This window comes from Neofelis nebulosa, chromosome X (genome assembly GCF_028018385.1).
Source record: "Neofelis nebulosa isolate mNeoNeb1 chromosome X, mNeoNeb1.pri, whole genome shotgun sequence".
NCBI lineage: Eukaryota > Metazoa > Chordata > Mammalia > Carnivora > Felidae > Neofelis > Neofelis nebulosa.
This window is the reverse complement of record NC_080800.1, coordinates 90,538,773-90,560,890: the sequence shown is the minus strand read 5'-3', so window position 1 is coordinate 90,560,890 and position 22,118 is coordinate 90,538,773. Positions and strand designations below refer to the sequence as shown.

Here is a 22,118-nt window from a genome sequence, read left to right as displayed (position 1 = left end):
TTTCTTGACTTCATAGCCTTTGCCACGATTTCCATCTCTCTCACTGATGTGGTTTCTTGCTTATGGTCTCTCTCCTCCCTCCACTGGGATGACATTTCCATTCTATCGGGGTTTTCAACTGTCTATCCCTAAAACAGTGGCTGACACGTGAGATAATAAATACTGAGTGAACGAGGGACTCAAGAAACCAAATTCTGTTAGCCACGGTTAATTCTTTCTTTCATAAATGAACTTTATTTACTTTTGTGATTACAAATGTAATACATGCTTACTGTAGAGACTCTGGAAAGTACAGAGAAGTAGAAAGAAGCAAGTAAAAACACCCACAATCCCACCACCTGAAGGCAAACACTGCTCATATTATATTCTTACTATTTATGCCTGTTTAAAGAGCAAGACCTTTATCAAGAGTGTTGGCCACAAATAGCCACAATAGCCATGGGGAGCAGGGGCAATTCATTACTAAGGGGGCCACCAAGAAGTCAGAGCTAGCGATTTGACACTGAGGAAGAAAACAAGGGCCAGAGAGAAAAGATCAGGAAGTCAGAAGCTGACAACACAAGAACAAGTTGGGTTATGATAAGAAGGTAGTGAGACGGTGCTTGTCAAGAGTTCAGCCCAATACCTGTCACATAATACATAATCAATAAGTGTTAGCCATTACTATGATTACTACCATGGGTCAAAACGAATGGTTCAGGATGGAGACTATAAACAGCGCAAGGGTCCTGGAGACCCATTTTAGGTGCTATGAGTTGGGGCATATGAAAAGGGTGGTTTGGGAGTGGGCATCACTCTCCTTATAGGCTCCCTTGCCAGGTGAAATGGGACCAGGGCATCCTCACGTTTGCCTGATGACATGTGGCAAGACACTCTAGGTGTTTTTGAGGTAGGACAGTTTCTCCTGACTAGACTTCTCCCTGGACCAGGAACTAGGACTGGCCTCCACAGCGATAGGAGTTCAAAACCTCATACACCAAACACTCTTGAAGTCCACACTCTGATTGTCAGGGCAAGTCACAGGCATGTAGGGTAAAAGAGAAGGTCAAGTCAACCAACTGGGAGTTAGGTGGGATGTGCCTGGAGGGGGAGGCTGTAGGGGGAAGGCCACAAGGTTTATGATGTAATTAAATGGAATGGGTCCAGGAACCAGTCCTCAAGTTAGCAGCGGAGTCAGACATCACAGTAGAAGATTCCAGAAAGAATTACTTGTTGGTGGGGGCCTTGTGATGGCCTGTGCTCTGTCGGAGGTGGTCATGCAGACCCTCTTGAGGGTCTCCATGCTCTTTCAGGTAGTAACAGCGTTTAGGAACATGCTGGTGCTGGGAGTAAGAAAACAAACAAACAAACAGAAAAACCAGCAGAGGTAAGAGCCACACTCACTATGACGAGGGGGTTCTGCCTGGATAATGACAGTAACTTAGAAGTTCAAGAAACTTGGCTAATGTACCCTACGTGTATAATGTGTGGCCGAGGACTAGGCTAGCCAAATTCCCTAGTAACCTGGGTCCATGACACATGTGCCTGGAGGTAGGACCCAGCCCTCCCCCCGCAAAGATGACCCCTCCCTTAGAATAATCGGACAGTTGGGACTCAGCTGGTTCCCTCATAATCAGAAGACCTAGACCTTTAGCCATCCCAGGTCCCCAAGAACTTGGGCAGGGCATTGCTTCAGAGTACTTAATACACCCAAAATAACTACATAGCCAGGCCACTGATGAAACGCCAGGTTGGGGAGTATGGTCTAGAAGCTCAATGCCTCCCCCTTGCCTCTTCCGTATTCTACTCAAAGGAGCAGGGTGTATTTCCCCAGCACTCCCCACCACTCCCCTTGAGTGTATATCCCCATCTTTACCTCCTCAGTCTGCTGATAAGAATTCAGTTCATTCTCCATCGCCTCCTCATTATTCCGCTTACAGGCTGACAGCAGAACCTGGCTTGACCTGCCCGGGGAATCCTTCTCTTCAGCCAGCTGGCACTCAGTGTAGAGAGACCTGTCTATCAGCTCCTTTAGGCTGCCGGCCACCTTCAGGAAGATCCGGCCCATTTTGGTGGTAACAGCTTCCGAGAGCCCTTCCAGAAACCTGGTCCGTAGAATGGCATCAGACCAAGACAAATGTCGGGCCAGCAGCAGGAAGTCGGTGGCATATTGCCTGACTGACTTCTGGCCCTGCTTGGGGTGGCAAAGAACAGCACTGAGGATGTCTATCTCAGATAGGGAGTCATACAAGCCCTGTGATCTGCTCAGGAAAGATTTATTTTCATCTGAGAGGGGGTTTCCTACCTCCATCTGCAAGATGGACCACCTCTCTGCTGCCCCCAGATGAAGAGACACCAGAAACGCCATTTTTTCTGAGTCATTCAAAAAGCCCTTCATTTGCTTCTCCTCATCAATCTCCATCTCCTCCTCCACAGAGCTTGAACCCCGGGCTGCTTCCTGTTCCTCTAAGAGGTAACAGAGTGCTGGGGTCAGCATGCCAAAGGATGGGACTTCCTTTGGTGGTGGGTTCATTGTTTCAGCGGCTGGGGCAGCCATGTGTAGTGTGGACTTTGATCCAGAGGCTGTGACATTGCTGTGAGAGGCAGACGTTTCTCCAAAGTCTGTGGCTTTGATTTCCAGAGTGGACATCATTCCAGAGGGTGTGGCTGCCATTTGTGGTGTGGACATGGTTCCTGGGACTGGGGTCCTCGTTGGCGGCATGGACACCCCTCCAGAGGCCATGGCTGTCATTTGTGGCATGGCCATCCCTCCAGAGGCTGTGGCTCTCAGAAGTGGCATGGACATCATTCCAGAAGCTGAGGCTCTCATTGGCGGTGCATGCATCCCTCCGGAAGTTGTGTATGTTGTATGTGGCAAGGACATAGATCCAGAACTCGTGACTCTCGTTTGCAGCGTGAACACTGCCCCAGAGGCCATGCTTTTCATTAGCGGCACAGACATGTCTCCAGAAGCCATGGCTGACATCAATGGCATGGGCATTGTTCCAGAGGCTGTGGCTCTCATTAATGGCTTGGGTATCCCTCCAGAGGTCATGGCTGTCATTTGTGCGGTGGACATCTTTCCAGACACTGGACCTCTCGATAACTCTGTGGATGTGGCTTCGGAGGCTGAAGGTCTCCATAGTGGTGTGGACGTCATTCCAGAGACTGGGGCTCTTGCTAGTGGCGGGGACATTACTCCAGAGGCTGGAGCTCGCATTGGTAGTGTGTACATCTCTCCTGAAGCTGTGGGCATCATTTGTGGTGTGGACGTTGCTCCAGAGGCTGGGCTTCTCATCAGTGGCACGGATACCCCTCCAGAGGCCGTGGCTGTCACATGAGGCATGGACATCGCTCCAGGAGCTGTGGATCTCATTAGTGGTGTGGGCTTTGCTCCAGACACTGGAGCCCTCATCTGTGGCATGGGCATCATTCCAGAGGCTGTAGCTGTCATGTGTGGAGTAGACATTGCCCCATAAGCTGGGACTCTCAGGGATGTGGCTATCTCTCCAGAAACTGGGGTTCTCATTAGTGGTGGGGACATCTGTCCAGAGGATGAAGCTTTTGTGAACAGTGCAGACATCTCTCCAGGGTCTGGGGCTCTCATTAGTGGTGTGGATATCACCCCAGAGGCCGGGGCTCTCATTTTTGGTGGGGACATCATTTCAGAGGCTGGGGTTTGCATCTCCAGTGGGGACATCCCTCCTGAGATCCTGGATCTCATGAAAGACATGGACATCCCTCCAGAGTCTTGGGTGCTCAGTGGCTGACTGGGCACCTTTCCAGAGGCTGTGGCTCTCATTAACATTGTGGGCATTGCTCCGGGGTCTGGGGCTCCCATTAGAGGCATGGACACAGTTCCAGAAGCTGCAGCTGTCATTTGTGGTGTGGACATGTCTCCAGAGGCTGGGGCTCTCATTAGTGGTGTGGACATCCCTGCAGAGGCAGTGTCTGTCATCTGCCGCATGGACATAGCTCCAGAAGCTGTGTCTCTCATTAGCATTGTGGCTATCTCTCCAGAAGCTGTGGCTGTCATTTGCTGCATGAACATGGCTTCTGAGGCTTTGGATGTCATTAGTGGCTTGGACAATGCTCCCGAGGCCGTAGCTCTCATTTGCGGCAAGGACATCACTCCTGGGGCCCTGTCTCTCATTACCAGTGTAGACATTGCTCCAGAGGCTTTGGCTGTCATCAGTGGGGTGGACATTGCTCCAGAAGCTTTGGCTGTCATCAGTGGGGTGGACATTGCTCCAGAGGCTGAGGCTCTCAACTGTGGTACAGCTGTCACTCCTGAGGCTGTGGCTCTCCTTTGTGACATAGACATCGCTCCAGAGACAGGGGCTCTCAACTGCAGTGTAGACATTGACCCAGAGGCTGGGGATGACAGTTGTAGTGTGGTCATTGTTTCAGAGGCTTGGGCTGTAACTGGCTGTGTGGACATTGCTCCAAAGGCTGGGGCTCTCCTTAGTGGTGCAGACGTCATCGCAGAGGCCAGGGGTCTCATTCGCAGGGTGGACATTGTCCCAGAGGCTGTGGCTTTCATAAAGCCTGTAGACATTGCTCCAGAAGTTCTGGTCATCGTTAACTGTGAGGACATTACTCTAGAGGCCGTGGTTGACATTTTCTCAGTGGACATTGCTCCAGAAGTTGTGACCGTCATCAGTGGGGTGGACAATGTTCCAGAGTCTGGAACGGTCTTTAGCAATGTAGCCATATTGCCAGAGGCCAGAGGTCTCATTTGCGGTATGGACATTGCTCCAGGGTCAGGGGCTCTCACTGGCGCTGTGGACAACCCCCCAGAGGCTGTTGTTCTCATTGGTGGAGTAGACATGATTTGAGAGTCTAGATTCTGTGTGAACTGTGGGGACATCAGTCCCGAGTCTTGGGCTGACATCAGCTGGGTGGGAATCACTCCAGAGGTTAGGGCTGTCATTAGCAGTGGGGACACTGCTTCAGCATCCAGAGCTGGCTTTGGCAACGTGGACACTTCTCCGGTATCTGGAGCTGATAGGAGTGGTGTGGACATTGCTCCAGAACCTGGAGCCGACACTAGCAGTGAAGACACGACTCCGGAATCTGAGCCTGACATTAGCTGGGTGGACACTTCCCCAGAGTCTTGGGTGCTCATTGGCTGGGTTGACGTTGTTTCAGAAGCAAGGGCTGACATTATCAGTGAAGATATCGCTTCGGAGTCTGTGCCTGACATTAGCAGTGAAGATATCTCTCCAGAGGCCAGAGCAGTCATTAGAACTTGAGACATTGCTTCAGTGTCTTCATCTGTAATTTGCAGAGGTGACATTGCTTCAGAGCCTGGAGCTGACATTGGCTGTGTGGACGTCACTCCAGGGTTTATGTCGGGCATTAGGAGTGGGGATATCTCTCCAGGATCTGGGGCCAGCATCAACGGTGTGGGTGTCGCTTCAGAGGATGAAGTGCTCACTATAGGTGCAGACATTGCTCCAGAGGACAAAGCTGGCATTGCCAATGGTGATATCTCTGCAGAATGTGGTGCTGCCATTAGTGCTGCAGACATTGTCCCAAAGTCAGGAATTGTCATCAACCCCGGGGATATTAATCCATAGTCTGAAGTGGACAGCAATGGGGACAGTGTTCCAGAATCTGAGGCTGGCATCAGCAATGGGGACAGTGCTTCTGAATCTGGAGCTGCCATTAGCAGTGGGGACAGTGCCCCAGAGTCGGAGCCTGGCATTAGTGATGGCGACAGTGCTCCAGAGTCTGGTGCTTCTGTTACAGGTGCAGACGTGGTGTCAAAGGCTGGAGATGTCATCAGCTGTGCAGACATCCCTTCAGGGTCAGACGCTGAAGTGGAGACTATAGGCTGTACGTGAGAATGTAAAACTTGAACCTCTGCTCTGGTCTCCATTACTGGTCCAGCGAAGGTCATCCCGCTGTTTTGGGGGTCACCATTTTCCTCCCTCAGCGTATTGTTGAATCGGAGGGAGTGGAAAGGTATTGACATATCTGCCATGGCCCCCAAATGGTGCGGAGAGTGCCCCTAAAGTGATGATATCGAGGAGTCTTGCTGAAGCCCAAATGGCAAGGAAATCTGTAAACAGGAAACAAGTCGAGTAGTCAAAAGCCAAGAACAAAAAGATCGGGGAGCAGACAAATGATTGATTCATGATGGAGACCTTTCTCATGTGTTGCCAGCTCCGTGGCACCAGAGATGGGCCCTATCAGGTTAAGGGAGCGGTGCAACCGTGAGCACATCTGAAGTTGGAGCAAAGATCCCTTCCCGCCCGTATTCTTTTTTTTTTTTTAATTTTTTTTTTTTTTAACGTGCATCCAAATTAGTCAGCATATCGTGCAACAATGATTTCAGGAGTAGATTCCTTAGTGCCCCTTGCCCATTTAGCCCTTCCCCCCTCCCACACCCCCTCCCCCCTATTCTTTTCAAACCAATCCACTGAGTCACAGAGCACAGCCTTTCCCATTTATACATGCTCTAAATGCCAGCTAGCTCAGCGGCTGGGCCGGGGAGGGGGGGGGGGGGGGGGGCAGTCCTGGCTCAGACGAAGCGGCAGCACCACCTTCTGGGAACTTGTGAGAAGTGCAGGCGCCTGGGCTCCGTTGTCTCCCAGCAGCGCACTCACAAGGCAGCCAGGGCACCGGCGGACCGGGATGAGAGAGCCCTTTGCCCCAGGATAGTCATCAGTTCTCCGGGGCCCACTGAGTCCCGCCAGGGGGTCAGTCCCTATTCGACTACTCTGATGGCCCTGAAGGTCTTTCGCAGGAAAAGAAAGGCATCGCTCTCAGCCGTGACCGGGAGCAGCATTCCATGAACTGAAAATCCTGTTGCTGACTCGGTGCGCTCCAGGCACCACCGTGAGGCAACTGTACGCAACTTGAAGCTGTCGGTCATGTACAGAGATTTGCAAGCATTCTCCCGTTTGAATCTCACACCTGTGTGATAACATTATGATTCCCATTTTACCAGCTTTCTCGGGTCGGCCCGGGTTGGGGCTAAAACAGGGTCACCACGACAGTAAAAGCTGCATGTTTGTGACTACCACCCCCCTCCCCGGGATCGCCTAACCTTTGGCATCCCTAACGCCGCATTCGGTTGTCATTCTGACACCACTCGAATGCCAGTCGATATAGCACGTACAAATGTCAGGTTTCTCTGATGACGCGCCGGTGGGCAATCCCAGAGCATCACCCTCTCCGACCCTCCCCCAGGAAGCAGCCCCAGAGGGGCTTCTGGGCACACAGCTGGGAAACCGACGCGCACATTACACAATGTTGACGCATCCCCACAGCCCGCCCATGCCAAAAACGGAACACTTGCTTATTTGGGACAATGTCACAAAAGTCACCGATCTCGTGGCATCGTGCGTCCATACGAACAGCAAAAATGCTAGCAACGACAACGAACACCGACCCCAAAAACCCCAACAGCGAACGTTTCCCCAGCATGTGCTGAATGGCAACACTCCGCTAGGCACTTCACGTGGGTCATCGCATTTGGTCCCCACCACAACACTAAGAGATTCTGGGACTCCATTTCCATCTTACAAATGAGAAAACCAAGGCCCAGAGAAGCTTAATAATTTGCCTGCCATCACACAGATAGCCGGGGGTCTGTTCAACGCCAGAGCCCCCTACCGTGCCCTAATATGCTCTCTCACTGTGCTCTAAATGATCCACCTTCTCTGTCCCCTCTCTCTGTCTCAGTCATGTTACCAACACCCCCCCTCCCATCCCTAGCCTGGACAACACCGAGATGGGGCACAGCAGAAGAAACACTGGCCTCCCGCCGGCGCCCTGATAACTCTGATAATTGGTGCAACGGGAAAGATGAGTCAAGAGAGCATTCGGAGATGTCCACTTTCCATCCTCTGAGGAAAAAAAAACACACACACACACAAAAATCCCTGAACGTGCTACAGTTTCCCAGTGCTACAGTTTCACCAGGCAAAACCCGGAAAGATCTTACCTTGCCAGTTAGGGAGAAGAGAGGGAGTATGTCCTTGGCGCCCCTAGCTCTTTTAGTCTGGCCAATCTACTTATGCCCCATGCCCAGCCACTTCATTAAAGTAAGACTCAGCAGCAGCAGCTGTTCTCTGCAATCTCCCTTAGCTATCCCCTGCCACGCCCCCCTCCTGCCCGCCCGCCAGCCAGCCCGCCCCACTGCTCCTGACTTGCTAGTGCTTGCTCCGTCTCTCTGGTCCCAGATTCCTGCCTCTATATAGGCTCTGACATTTGCCTCTGGCCGCCTTTCATTTGACAGCCCTCCAGAAGCTCCGCTTTAGCACTGGGCCTATGCAACTCCACCCCTCTCCCCCCCCCACCCCGTCTCACCCCCAATAGTAGCACCAGCCCACTAATGCCCGCCTCTGGCTGCCCCAGAGAAAAGAGGAGATTCACACACAAAGAGGTGACACTGAAATGAGACATATCCCCTGTGGCTGAGCAGACACGGGAGTTCCGGGAGCCAGGCAATGTAGCGGGCAGGGGTGAAAGGTAAGGGGAGCCGGGGCCGCAGTCTGAGGAGGCCGGTCAGAAGAGTTGCACGTGTTTCAGGTGCAGCGAAACCAGGCTTTGGGAGGATGGACTGTGGGAGCTATGAATAGAGGCCTGCAACGGTAATAATAAAAAAGCCGATTTGCTAGGGTCAGATACACGGAGGGAAATCTGGCCACCAGGGTCCCTGCCACAGGGCTAGAATTTGACAGCGAGGCTCTAGGGTGTTCCGACAGCTGGCAAGAAAAGACAGCATGCCGGTCTTGAGTATGCCAGGTGAGGGTTCGCTCACAGAAGCGGGGCTCCAGCCTGCTTTCCAGAACTGGGCAGAAGGTCAGAGACCCTGCAGAAAGGCTTAGCAGAGCCCTCTAACTTTCTGAATCAGTATCCCTTTCGCCAGCAGACTAGGGACAGAATGGGTCCCCGAGCCCTGGATAAGACAAAGCCTTCAGGTGAAGTTCAAGTGGCCCAGATATAGGGACTCAGAGTCTGAGGGACGAGGGAGAGGAGACGTTCAGGTCATCTACAAACCCTCCCATGCTCCTCATTAGGAAGCAACATTACCTGCACACTCAGGATAAGCACTTGCGTCATATCCTCTGGGCCTGCAAGGTGGGCGCTGATGCCATTCACATTTTATAAATGAATAAAGAGGCTGAGAGAAGTGGTGACCGAGTCACAGAGCTAATAAATGGCAAAGCTCAGATTAGATCCTAGGTCACTCTGGTCCCCAAATCATTTCCTCTCTTTGGAATCAGATAAGGGGCTAGAGATGTTCCAAGTGCTCGCCTTCCTCCTTCCACCCCCGCCTGTGGCTGAGTCACCGTAATAATAATAGTGACAGTAAAAATAATAATAATAATACCAACTGACTTTGTTTGAGTTCTCCCCATACGCCAAGCACTGTGCTGAGGGCTTTCGAGCATTCCCTCCTTTGATGCCCACGGCTACCCTGTGAGCTACTTTACGCTTTACAATTGAGAAAACTGAGCTTCGGTCTGAGGTCTGACTCTGACTGTGTTTCTCTCCAGAGCTCTGCCCCACGCCCTAAGCTAAAAGATGCTGGCAGGAAATCCAACAGCAATGAGAACAACAACAACAACAACAACAACAACAGCTATTATTATTATACCTGTGTCAAGCACCCCATGTACATGATCTCATTGGGAACTCACAACAACCCTATGAGGTAGGTATGATTATCGCCTTCATTTCCAGGTGAGGAACCAGAGACACAGAGAGGTTAACTAGCTTTCCCACGGTCACACAGCTAGGAAGCACTGTTGTTTATGACAGTAACAATTTGGAAATGACCCCAAGTGCCAGCGTTAGAACACAATTCATCCAATGATTAAACAAATCATGGTGGGTCTGTAGCATCCATGGAAAATGATGATCTGACTTTTTCCAAAGAACTACATACATTTTGGCATAGAAACAAAGACAGTCTGCAAGGACGTAGACCAAAATGTTACCAGTGACCATACCGGAGTGGTGAGATTAAAGGGGATTTTTGCTTTTCTTTTTCTCAGCTGTATTTCCTCATTTGTCTGTAATGGACCCATACAACTTGTGTTTGGGGCGGGGGGGAGGGAAAGTTTTTGTTTGTTTGTTTTTTTCCAAAAAGGTGTGTTCCCCTGGGGTTTTATGTCAAGCCCTCTCTCTTGCTCTCCCTGCATACCCTCTCGGGGGATCCCCAACATCTCCCTGACCCAAGCAACCTTTCTCTCCAAACACACTTAATGCTTGCTCTACTCGGCTCCTCGGTCAGCAGTGACCTCTGACAAATGTCTCCAATGGCTTGCGTTTAGTTTGTATTTTGTTCTGTTCTGCATTGTTTTTGCAAAAACAAGTCCTCGTTTTTCTAACTCGCATCTGCGCTTCATAATGACACAAATAATCTAGGAATATATTCTTAGGGTCAAAACCTGAAATCCTACAGGCCGATAACGCTAGTCCTGAGCCTACCCCACCCCCCATCCCTCAAGTCCCGTTCCTCGGTCTGTTCACAGTTGGGTGTGTCTCCTTCCAAACTTTTTCTAGCTGCAATGGCATTCAGAGTTCATATCATGCAATTGCTTGCAAAACCCAGTGTGTGCAAAGAGCTCCAGTTGGAAAACCATTCTGGCATTGGTCACTCCAGGATCCCAAGTTCTGGTCTATTGTGACCATTCATCATCAGGCTACTTCTAAGGAGGCTGGAGAGAGAGACACGGTTGCATGCTCGGTCCGTTCGGGGCACAGTGTTCCATTTTATTAATGCCAGTGTCTCTACAAACACAGAGAGGGGAGGCCTTCTAAGGAAAAGCCCAGAAGTTGCTGCCTAGCATCTCTCGGGTCTCTCACGTCCTGCCCAGTCTGCACTGATCAATACGGCTAGGATGTGTCATGCTCCTGCCGCCTCACAAAAGGTAATTGAGTTTGGGGGATTGCATGGCTAGCTGCTCGGGGAAATAAGAATAAACAAGAGACGGTTCAATATGTCAACAAATAGCTTTCCAGCTCTTGCAAATAAACCTTTCCCCAGGTTCTCGACAATATCCTCTCCCCTAGCCCTAGCAAACAGGCGCCCGCGTAACTGAAAATAGACAACCTCAGGATAAAGGAATACCTGGTCTACGTTAGGGTCCTCTGCCTCCCCTGGTCAACGACGGAGGGAGAAACCCTCCTCACCTCCGTGCTCCCCAGCAGCCCTGACACTTAAAATGCCCACCCGGCTCTTTATAAATTGAGGGGGCAAGTGGAAATAGCCAAACATTCACTGAATGCTCCCTCTGCCAGGCAACGTGTTAAGCCCTTTACATACATTACATTATTTATTGCACAATAAACCAATGAAGTGGGGCTTTTTTCTATCCCCGTTTTACAAATCAGCTAAAGAACCGAAGTAGAGAGAAAATAAAATCAAGTAACTTACCTTGGCTCTCCCAGCCGAGACAGTGAGGCTGCGCTTGTCAGTCAGTCGGTCTGTCTGACTCAGCTGGTGCTCTAAACTCACAGGAGAGTCACAACACTGTCTTCAAGTCTGTGAAGGGCTGTCATATGGAAGAGAGGGTAGGTGTGTTCCGGGGAGCTCCAAAGAGAAGGATTTGACTGTTAGTTGGGAATTACGCTTTCATTGGATGTGCTGCAAATTCCCCAAACAACATGTAGAAGCATGTCCAACTCTATAGGGAAAAGAACATTATAAGAAGAGCAAACAGAACGGCCTCGCTGTAGGTGCCGTCCTGAAGGATCTGTGGGATCGGAGAGAACAGGAGGGATACCAGAGGACTGCAAATGGGCAGCGTCCCAATTTTCTTAAATAAGGAAACTACACACCAGTATACTGTAAACTCCCGGGCTGTACGCTTGATGTCAATGCACCGAGAGATTCTGCTGCAGATTATGAAGCAGGTAATTTATAAGCACTTAGGACATAAGTGGCCATAGGAGGTACCCAGAAGTATTGGCAGAAATGTACAAATGAGACCAGGCTCCCACACTCACAGCTCCCGCAAAGCAAAGAACTGGGGGATCTGACAGCAGGTTGCCAGATTTTTATTTTTCCAAGTAAAGACATTAAGGAACAGACCCAAATGACCCCAAATGATCTGATCATTTCCTCAGAAAAGAAACAGCTTTCTTTAAACACCAGAAGAGAGGGGAGCCTGGGTGGCTCAGTTGGTTGAGCGTCCGACTTCGGCTCAGGTCATGACCTCACGGTCCGTGAGTTCGAGCCCCGTGTCGGGCTCTGTGCTGACAGCTCGGAGCCTGGAGCCTGCTTCAGATTCTGTGTCCGCCTCTCTCTGTGCCCCTCCCCACTCATCCTCTGTCTCCCTCTGTCTCAGAAATAAATAAACATTAAAAAAAAATTTAAAACAATAAGTAAACGCCAGAAGAGAAAGGAAATAATCTCAGAATGAAGGACAGTCCTTTAAGTAAAATAGATTTCACTTTACAAAACACTGGCTTTTCATTGCACGGGCTTTCTTCACTGCACCGAGGGCTGCTGCGATTTTCCTGGAGGGTGGGCACCTGTCCAAGGACCTGCTTTAGGGAATCACTCAGAGCTAACATATCAACACAGATAGGATCAGATACGTATAAGACAGGAAGTCTTTCTGGCCAGAAGAGGGAAGAACAGAGCTTGACCTGAGCCTAAGTGAGGGCATTAACATCAGATTAAAAAAAAAAAAAGTGTCCACAGAAATGAACGTGAGAGAAATAAAAGTCGCCAAGCGCAGATTCAAGCCCCACTAAGGCGGGACTTAGCCAACACATTTGACCTATGCCACCCCTTGGACAACACAGCCCTCTTGTCCGATACGTGCCTGATGCCATTAAGCATTTGGACCACAAACCAGTTTCCGACTTAAGGCTCTCCAAGCAACTTCCAGACTGTAACTTGTCTTCCCAGGCAGCGTTCCTAAAGGCAGATCGATTCAAAGCTGGCTTAGCACCATTGCCAGAGTGGGGCTCTTTTTCCACAGCGACCTAGAAGGAAGCTGCTAGCCTTGTTCCTATCCTGTTCAACGTTTTTATCAATGGCGTAAATAAGGGCACGGATGGAATTCTTACACAATTATCGTAGGGCTGAGGAGAACCTCCACTATCAGCCTAAGAAGCAGGTTTACATTTTAAATCCCATGGTTGGTAATCTCTCTCTCCGTATTTGGTCATTTTCTCTCTTCTTCTTTGTTGCCAGTGCACTAAGTTCCTGCAATTTTGGGCTCCTTGTGGAAAATGCTTAGTGGACTCATGACTGCTGTGAGCTCTGTACCCTGAAGAGCAGAACAGGGCCTTCTACCCAAACTGCCGAGCACCCAACTCAATCCTGTCGCTTTCCCTCAGATAAATGGGGTCAGTGTATACTTTCTGGATCAGCAAAGAGGACACACTGATGTCCTTTTATTTGCAAAATTGGCCCCCAATCCAAAGAGCTTAAATTGGAATCTGACCACATCAGTTGCCCTTGACCCTATTTCTGAAGGTGAAGGCAATGCCATACTTACCCAAACTGCATTTCTCTTAATGTGCTTGGGGAACCTCTGTGTCAGCCGTGCCCTAAGATGACTGTTAAAATACAGATGCAGGGGCGCCTGGATGGCTCAGTCAGTTACACATCAGACTTCGGCTCAGGTCACGATCTCCCGGTTTGTGGGTTTGAGCCCCGTGTAAGGCTCTGTGCTGACAGCTCAGAGCCTGGAGGCTGCTTCGGGTTCTGTGTCTCCCTCTCTCTTTGCCCCTACCCTTCTCACTCTCTGCCTCTCTCTGTCAAAAATCAACAAACATTAAAAAATAATTACAAAATAAATAAAACGCAGGGGCGCAGGGGAGCTCAGTCGATTAAGCATCCGACTTCAGCTCAAGTCATGATCTCATGGTTCGTGGGTTCAAGCCCCGTGTCCCGCTCTGTGCTGACAGCTCGGAGCCTGGAGCCTGCTTTGGATTCTGTGTCTCCCTCTCTCTCCACCATGCCCCTGATCATACTCTGTTTCTCTCTCTCTCTCTCTCTCTCTCTCTCTCTCTCTCTCAAATATAAATAAGACATTAAAACATTTTTTTAATTAAGTGCAGATGCAGATTTGGGGGGAGGTGTTTGTAGGGGCATGCACACTTTCAAAGAGTCAGAGTTGGTATATCTGGGGTGAAGCCCAGGAATTGGCATTTCGACCCAAGCGATTCTGATGCACTCTAGAGTTTACGAATCACCAGCCGAGGTGGTTTGTACACCCTGATTTTTTACATCCTACAAGCCTGAGCTTCAACTGCAGCATTTTCAGCTACTGTGCCTCAGTTTCCCTGTCTGTCAAACAGGGATCGTAACAGTACCTACCTCACAGGCTCTTTGAATGTTTTAAACCACAAGAATAAAAAAAACATGTGTAACGTGTCTGGCACCTAGGTGAACGTCAGTAACCTCTTTTGGTCCTGGTTATTCATGGGCCCTGCTGCTTGCCTTCTCTGTGTTCGGCTTCTGCTGCAGTTGCCAACTGTTCCCTCTTTCTACGGCCGGTATTCAAACTCCCCAAGCGGGAGTCTCTCATTCGTCCAAACCCAGTCACCACTGTGCTTTTTGGGCAAAGTTCTCATTCTGGGGGCCCTCATAGGCTGCCTGCCGGCCTATAGAGTGGCAGCTCCTGGATCAGATGCCCTCTCCTGGCTCAATCGGCCATTGCCAGGGGGAAAGCCGGGTCACGTGGTGCCAGACATAACCACCTATTCATAAGAAACTGCTACTTCCCTCAGCTAGGGTCTGTGGATGGAAACTCCTTAGAAGGGGCCCGTGGGTGTGGCAGGAATTCTGAGGCTTAGCCCGTCCAGTACACCTAGGCTTCTCATTTATCCAGCCTGCCAAAGGAATGAAGCGTTCAAGTTCACTGAAGTCTCTATTTAATTCTGACTTTTCATCTCCATCAGGCCAGGAACACCGGCTTTCAAAAAACCAGGCCACAGTCAAGGTGGAAAGAAAAACAACCACCACCAACGACAGCAACAAACACCTTAACCCTAAAAATGAGACCGTCTGTCTCCAGAAGACACCTTAAAGTTTTCAAAGCACTTTCGTATCTATTTCCTCATTGCAGAGCTTTGCAAACTGGCCGTCGCGGGCTGGATCCAGACGGCAGACAGATATTATTTGACCCATACAATGTTTTTTAACAGTTTTTAATTAGTTGCCCATATGAGGAAGTCAGGAGATTTCGTATAAAAAGCTGGATTTCTGGCTGCTTTGGGAAAAAACAGAAAGACTCAGATCCTCGTTTTGACATGGCAACAGTAAGCTCCAGCTAAATAAGTACATGAGGCATCGCTCACCAGTTTGCTTCAGTTCCCACCCAGCCACCTTTACTTTTCCACACTGACTTGCGTGGCCCCTGTAGGTATGTGAATCCTCACTGGAACCCCATGGAACAGGTACAGAAGGTGGTTAAGAGCGCAGATTCTGAAACTGAATTGTCTGGATTGGAATCCCAGCCCTACCTCTTCCTGGCCTGGGGACCCTGGGCGAGTGATGTGACCTCTCCAAGCCTCATTTTCCTCATCCGTAAAATAGGGATGATGATAATAATGGCTGTCTCGTAGGGTTATGAGTTTATGCCTATAAACTCCTTAGAATAATACCCGGCACATGGCGAGCACTAAATATCTGTTACTTTCATTGTCCGCAGTCCCTCACCTGCCTTTCTAACAACCAAAAGATTCTGAAAACTGAAATTGTGTGGCAAGTTTATGTGGTGGCAAAATTGGGCCTGGCAGGCTGAATGAACTGGCAGGCTATTCATTTATCCCGGTTATCCATATTAACGTATGTGGGCACAGGATACTGGCCCAGATCTTACTAGGGGTGTTATATAATATATATGTACCATAGTGCTTTTCTAAAATCCAAAACTTCTTTTTTTTAAGTTTATTTATTTATATTGAGGAAAACAGAGACAGCACGATCACGGGGGTGGGGGGAAGCAGAGAGAGAGAATCCTAAGCACTCTCCATGCTGCCCGCGCAGACCCAATGTGGGGCTCGAACCCACGAAGCTGTGAGATCATGACCTGAGCTGAAACCAAGAGTCAGATGCTAAACCCACTGAGCCACCCAGGTGCCCCGAAACACCAAAACTTCTGAACTCTAAATTTAAAAAAAAATTTAAATGTTTATTTATTTTTGAGAGAGAGAGAGAGAGAGAGAGAGAAAGACAGACAGAGCGCCAGCAGAAGAGGGGAAGAGAGAGAGGGAGACACAGAATCTGAAGCAGGCTCCAGGCCCCAAGCTGTCAACACAGAGCCGGACACGGGGCTCGAACCCACAAACCATGAGATCATGACCTGAGCCGAAGACGGATGCTTAACTGACTGAGCCAAAACTTCAGAACTCTTTGGTGACCCCAAAACTCCAGAATTCTAAAACACACCTACCTGCAATGGCTCCAGATAAGGAGTTGTGCACCTGTTTTTATTATTAGTCTGTATACCCATTTGACAGATGGGAAAATGGAGCTACTGAGCATTAAGCAACTGGCCCAAAGTCTCACAGTTTGGAATCAGAAATAATACTGACCCTTAAGCTGGCTGCCGACATTGCCTAGTACCGTGGTGTGCATCAGGCTCAGTATATGCATGTTAGCGCACGATGCCAGTGGCTACTAGTGAGGTCTCCTGAAGAACCATTTACTGAGAGTGGCAAGCGGGGCCTCTAGCCACATTCTTTCGACTCGTTGCATTCATTTTTACTATACACGGTTTGGGTTCGGGTTAGAATGAGCATTATCATTATTTCCATTTTGCAGAGGTGCCAACTGAGGTCCAGAGAAAAGAAGTGACTTGCCCAAAATTGCACAGCAAAAGTCAGGCAGGCCGGGAACTAAAAGCCAACTTCTGTGCTTTCTCTTCTTAAACCCAAGGCAGGCTCAAGAAAGATGGCTGCTGAACTTTCCACGTACTGACCCCCCACCCTCACCCTCTGCAGACAATCCCCAAATCTGCAAGACCCTTGAGGAAAGGAGAGGGCCCCAAGATCTCAGCAAATACGAAAATGAGACAGCATGTCTGGGTGGACCTCATCCTTCCCAGTATCATAGGCAACACCATCTAGTCAGAAGCCTGAGAGGGGAGATTTCCCAAATCCCAAGAAAGTCCCAGAGACCCTACTGTTACTATTTGCTCTTCTCCGTTGATCTTTAAGAAGCTGACATTGACTTCTGCCAAAGGCCAAAGGTAATGAGAAGTCAACTGGGAAGGGAATTTCATCAATTAGGAAGCATCACCTTAAAGCAACCTTTGCACAGTATCAGTTCCCTCGTTTGAAATGCAGAAAACACAGCGCTATTTTATATTGTTAGTGCATCAGAGACCCGGGCACGAAAGCAGCACAGGCAAGCTTTCCGGACACGGCCACCAACTCAAGCAAGTTGGCAAAGAGAGGGCAGGCGAGGCTGTGCCCCAGGTGACCTCGTGCCTCTCCTAAGCTCGTGGCTTGAGTTCCTCCTCCCAACAAATCCGTACTTTGATCGCACACCCACAGCGACCCAGATCTTTGAATTCAGCAATTCTTTCTCAGGTTTCAGCGAGGCATTGGCAGCCTGAGCTATTTTGGGACACTTTCTCTGCTGTGGATGCCACTTTCGGAATATGCCAGGAACATGCTAAGGACCTGGAGCTCTCAGTCCTGGACCCATTTTCGGGTTTGCTTGCTCTCTCTTTTTGCCTGGGCTGATCGTTCGGAGGACAGTCGCCCTTGCCAACCTAATCCCAGGAGCCCGCCTACCTTGCCCAGCCACAGGCTCCCAGAGGCAGTATGACTGCCAGCACTCTCCCGGGAAGGGGCATGGAGGCAGAAGGCAGCCTGGCAAGACAGATGTCCGAGGGGGTGGTCTGAGTTTGGATGTGGACTGAACAGACAAGAGAGGGGTGTGAACGACAAGATTTTCCAAACATCTTATTCTTACAATCATCACTTCCTAGTCTGATGCAACTGCCTCGGCAGGCATTCGGGAGCCTGCGGTCTCCATTTTCCTGTCCTAAAATCCTCTGCACCTGTAAGTACCGGGGCTCATTGCCACTCATACTGTCTTTGGGGCGCAGGGGAGGAGGAGAGGGCCCGGGGAGGGTCATCAGTATCTGATTCAGGTGTGAACAGGCCCCATGGCATTGGAAGAATCCTGACACCCCCCCCCCCACTCTCCTTCCAAACTGCTTAGTTTGGAATGTGAAAATGCCTCTTTGTTCTCTCCCAAGCCCCCAGCATACCAGAAGCTTCACCTGTCCTTCAGGGTCTCCTGCTCACCAGTGCTGTGCACACCTAATAGCTCATGTTGGACTTAATGGGAGAAGCACACCCTTGGCATTTGGATTTCTTACATGCAACCACAGCTACTATTGTGGGCATGGTCGCTGCTCGCTTCCCCATCTCTTATGCAGCAATTTGCTGAAAGAGTGAAAGATGCTGTAAACAGGAGGGTATAGAGGAGAATTTAGGAACTCTTCCATGGTAAAAAAGGAAGAGCAGTGTGGTTCAACGCAGTTAGAAATGCTGCCACAATGGGGAAGGCTCCATGCTCTGTGGTGAAATGCTCCCTTTCACTGCCTTCCTATGTTAGTGGAAAGAGGACAAGATAGCTACAGGTCCCTGAGGGCAGGAGCATTTCTGATGCGTTTATTTACCACCTTCCTGAGGGACTGGACTGCCTCTGGCCAGCTCGGCCAGTCCTGAAGCAGCTCTGATGGGGACATTCAGCCCTTCTTTGGGGGACCTGATGAAGTTCCCTCGCAATGGCCCAGGATAACAGAGCTGGGCCCTGTTACCTACCCTCCTTTGTCAACACCAAAACCAAACCATTCGTAGGGTACAGAATTTGCTTGGAGGTGAGGGTGAGGCGAGTCTTTGATAGGAAGTCATTTGGAAAGCCTGCCATGACCCATGCTAAAAACAGTGTCCTTGTAGGCTTTTGTAATGACTTCCTTGGCTATGGATAGGGACAGGACAAGGCTTTTTAAACCAAGGCTGGCTACCTTCTGTTTCTCCGATGATTAGTATCAGTGCCAGGGGACTTAAGACAGGAAATTCACCTTGTATCTGGTGGAGACTGAGGGAGTTCTCGGGCTATGCAAGGAAACTAGCCTCGGGAGGAATTTGGTTTTGCTTTGACGACTGCCTGTTTGTGTGGTCTTTGGTAACTCACAAAGTTTCTCAGCCCTTCCCCTTTGGAAGAGCTCTGAAAAAAAGATGCTTGGATCATGGAAGTTAATTGTCTGGAAGACTTTTGTCAAAGCCTCCCGTGCTGGAGGGGGGGGTAAGGGGGGAGGCAAGCCGTTCGCCCTAGGTGACGGATTCTGATTATAACCAAAATAATCCAGGTTCTGGCTTGGCAGTGGCCTGAATTTTATGTCTACCTAATGGCATTCCAGGAGTATTAAGAACGTTCCCTTGCCTTTCCAAATCTCTCCCTATCCACTCCCAAGGGCTTGAAAATTCTTAAGCACATAATTCCTTTGACTCAGGGCTTTGGCATCAGTCAAAATGCCAAACAGGGTCTCCCTGTTAAGCTTCACCTGGATGCATCCCATCCTGACAGCAGCTTCTGCTAGAAGGAAGAAGAGAGACAAGGAATATGAGAGCACTGTAGGTATCAAGATGAGTCTCAGTGTAGGAGTCTAAAAACAGGACTGGTCACAGCCAGAAGTGTAAGAAGCTCAGGGGGCAAAAAAGGAAGGTTCCATTCTCGCTAAAATGGAGTACAAGGCCACCTACTGAGCCAGAGACTCAGGATTTGGGGAAGAAGACAAAGACCCACTTCATGAAACTGGGGTACAGGGAGCAGGAAGAATCCCACCTACTAGAACAAGACAGGCGGTAGGAGGGGTCCCTGCTGGGGCACCCTCAGACTCAGTTATGGGAGCCACTGAAACAGGGCTCTCAAGATTGCTAAAAGGCCTCATACAAAGAACCAAACAGATTGCATACATTGTCCCCCCTCAACCCTGGCATTTCTCCAGCCAGGGAGGGTGGGTCTAAGGAGGGGAGCACACAGGGACTTCAACTTTGAGACTCTGCTCCCGCCCTTTCCTTCCTCAGGGACCAGTGTGGAACTCCTAACCTACGGGATTCGTGATAGAGATGGTGACTCACCACCAAAAGCTCTAAGGCAATCCCATATTCCCACATCCTTCCTAGGGCCTAACGGAGAGGGTTTTGGATTAAGACTACTCCAAAGCCTGGCTCTGCCACTCGCTAGCCCTGTAGCCTTGGGCAAGTCGTGTTACCTATCTGAGACTCATCCGTAAAATGGGTACACTAAGGGTAGGATCTCGCAGACGGTACTGTAGAGGTGAAATGAGGTGATGGCCATAGAGCCCAGCAGAGCCCCCGGTACAACGTAAGTGCTTAACAGAAAACCAACAGCGACGAAGATGCCCGGTTCTCTGCTGCATGCATCGTCATCAGTGGGTGGGTTACAGCAGCAGATGGTCCTGGTTGGTGCAGCTCTAACACCACTAAGTCCTTCCGAAGCTCGCCGTGTCCTTAAAGTAGCTCTCGCACCCTCTCTGCTGAGCCTCACTACATAGGGGTGTTCCGAAGACTTTCCTCCCGCCAGCCCTGCCTCCACTCCATCCCCCAGCTAACTGAATGGGCAGAGTCCCCGCTAAGGATTCATGAAATCCTTTCCTGGGCTTTCCCCAACCACAGCCCCTTCCCTAGTGGCGACGTAGACTCATTTTGGGGGGGGGGGGGCAGGGTCCAGAAGGGTGCCAGTCCCAAAGCACTAACAGAAGGGAAAGAGTCCCACCGAACACTTTGCGTCTGGTTTCTGGAAAGCATGCTGCAGTGCTAGCATGGATGGACACCTAGCTAAGGCCACTTCCACCGTGGCCCCCCTACCCCACAGTTGCTCTGCTCCTCTGACACCACCCTTGTCTCCCTCCCTCGCTCAGGACACTCCCTAGTCTGCGCCCCAGGGTGCCGCAGCTTCTAGAGGCTTTCCTTCACTTCCTCGCTCTTCTCCCTCCCCGTCCTCTCCCGGGGGATACAGACTTCATTCTCTCTCTGCGTTCTGGCCCTCCCTGATTTTCCACTCACCTGGGGGGGGGGAGAGGGGAGGAAGTACCCATCTCACCCCCCCCCACCCCGCATGCCTATGGTACCCCTAGGATCAGAAGACAGGCATCCATCCTCTCGAAGATTAAGCTACTATCTCCATAGAGATAGGGTCTCTGGCTTTAGGGTTCATCTCTGGAATCTACAGGTTTACAAGCCCTCCGTGGGCTACACCTTAAGAAAGCGTGCACTGCATCTTGTGAAAAGAGGCGGAAGACAGGAGGCAGGTCACATGACTCAGGCTCCTATAACTAGCCCCAGCCTACATAACTGACTCTCTCTAGGAGCTCAGTAAATGCCTTCTGAGTCCTAACCTTCTCTTCTCCAGGCGTCAGCTCCTAGGCTGCCTCACAAAGACCCTGAGCCGTTTCACCTATCTGGACTGGAGGCCTACATCGGCCCGAGGTGCCAAGTGGACAGAGAGCCTTTATCTAGAGGCATTTCGAGCTAGTTGGGGTTATCGACGGTAATTACACCTACCTCATAGTGTTGTTCATGTGGCATTATGAGTTATTTCATATAACATGTTTAGAACCATGCCTGGCCTCCATTAAGCACTCAGAAAACATCCATTATTGTTGCTACTATAAATATTATATATATGTATAAAGAGGGTCTATAATATTCATGAAGAATAAATGAGTTCATGCGTGTAAAGTGTCTAGGACCATTATTAGGGTGATCCCCGGGACTTAACAGAGAAATCCATAGATGTCGTCAGGGTTTCAGGGGAGACCAAGGCCATTCTGGAGACACGGTGCTGTGGGGAAAGAGTTGGTCAGGGGTCATTCAGAGGCTCGGAAAAGACACAGCAGTTTGGGGTCTCTTACAAATTCAGAGTGTGACTAAAACCCTCATGCCTAACTTGTTGTTGTAGGTTTATGGGATTATGGGATTTGGTTATGGGGCCTGCCTGGTCTAATTAAAGTTTTAGGACTCCTAGGAGACCGGCTGTGGTTCATGCCGACTGGATCTTTAGAAATGCCTCGTGAATGCCCTCCCGGCTCCTTAGCACTGAAGGCACTGAACGCTCCAGCAGTCATTGTATAGTTGTGGTGTTTGTCCATTTGGTCCCAAATGCC

General features: G+C 50.0%; 1 protein-coding gene across 2 annotated transcripts; it reads right to left on the bottom strand.

Annotated features, from left to right (window-relative positions):
* Window positions 1-223: 223 nt before the first annotated feature.
* Window positions 224-11,647, bottom strand: RTL9 (retrotransposon Gag like 9). 2 transcript variants are annotated; one of them, XM_058713377.1, is made up of 3 exons: window positions 11,381-11,647; window positions 1,856-6,046; window positions 224-1,322 (listed from the first exon to the last, which is right to left on the bottom strand). In XM_058713377.1, exons 2-3 carry the CDS (start codon window positions 5,966-5,968, stop codon window positions 1,206-1,208), a joined length of 4,230 nt encoding a protein of 1,409 aa, XP_058569360.1. In that variant the 5' UTR covers window positions 5,969-6,046; window positions 11,381-11,647; the 3' UTR covers window positions 224-1,205. The 2 variants fall into 2 exon arrangements, with proteins under 2 accessions (XP_058569360.1, XP_058569361.1); XM_058713378.1 differs by lacking the exon at window positions 11,381-11,647 and having other exon boundaries at window positions 1,856-6,173.
* Window positions 11,648-22,118: the final 10,471 nt, after the last annotated feature.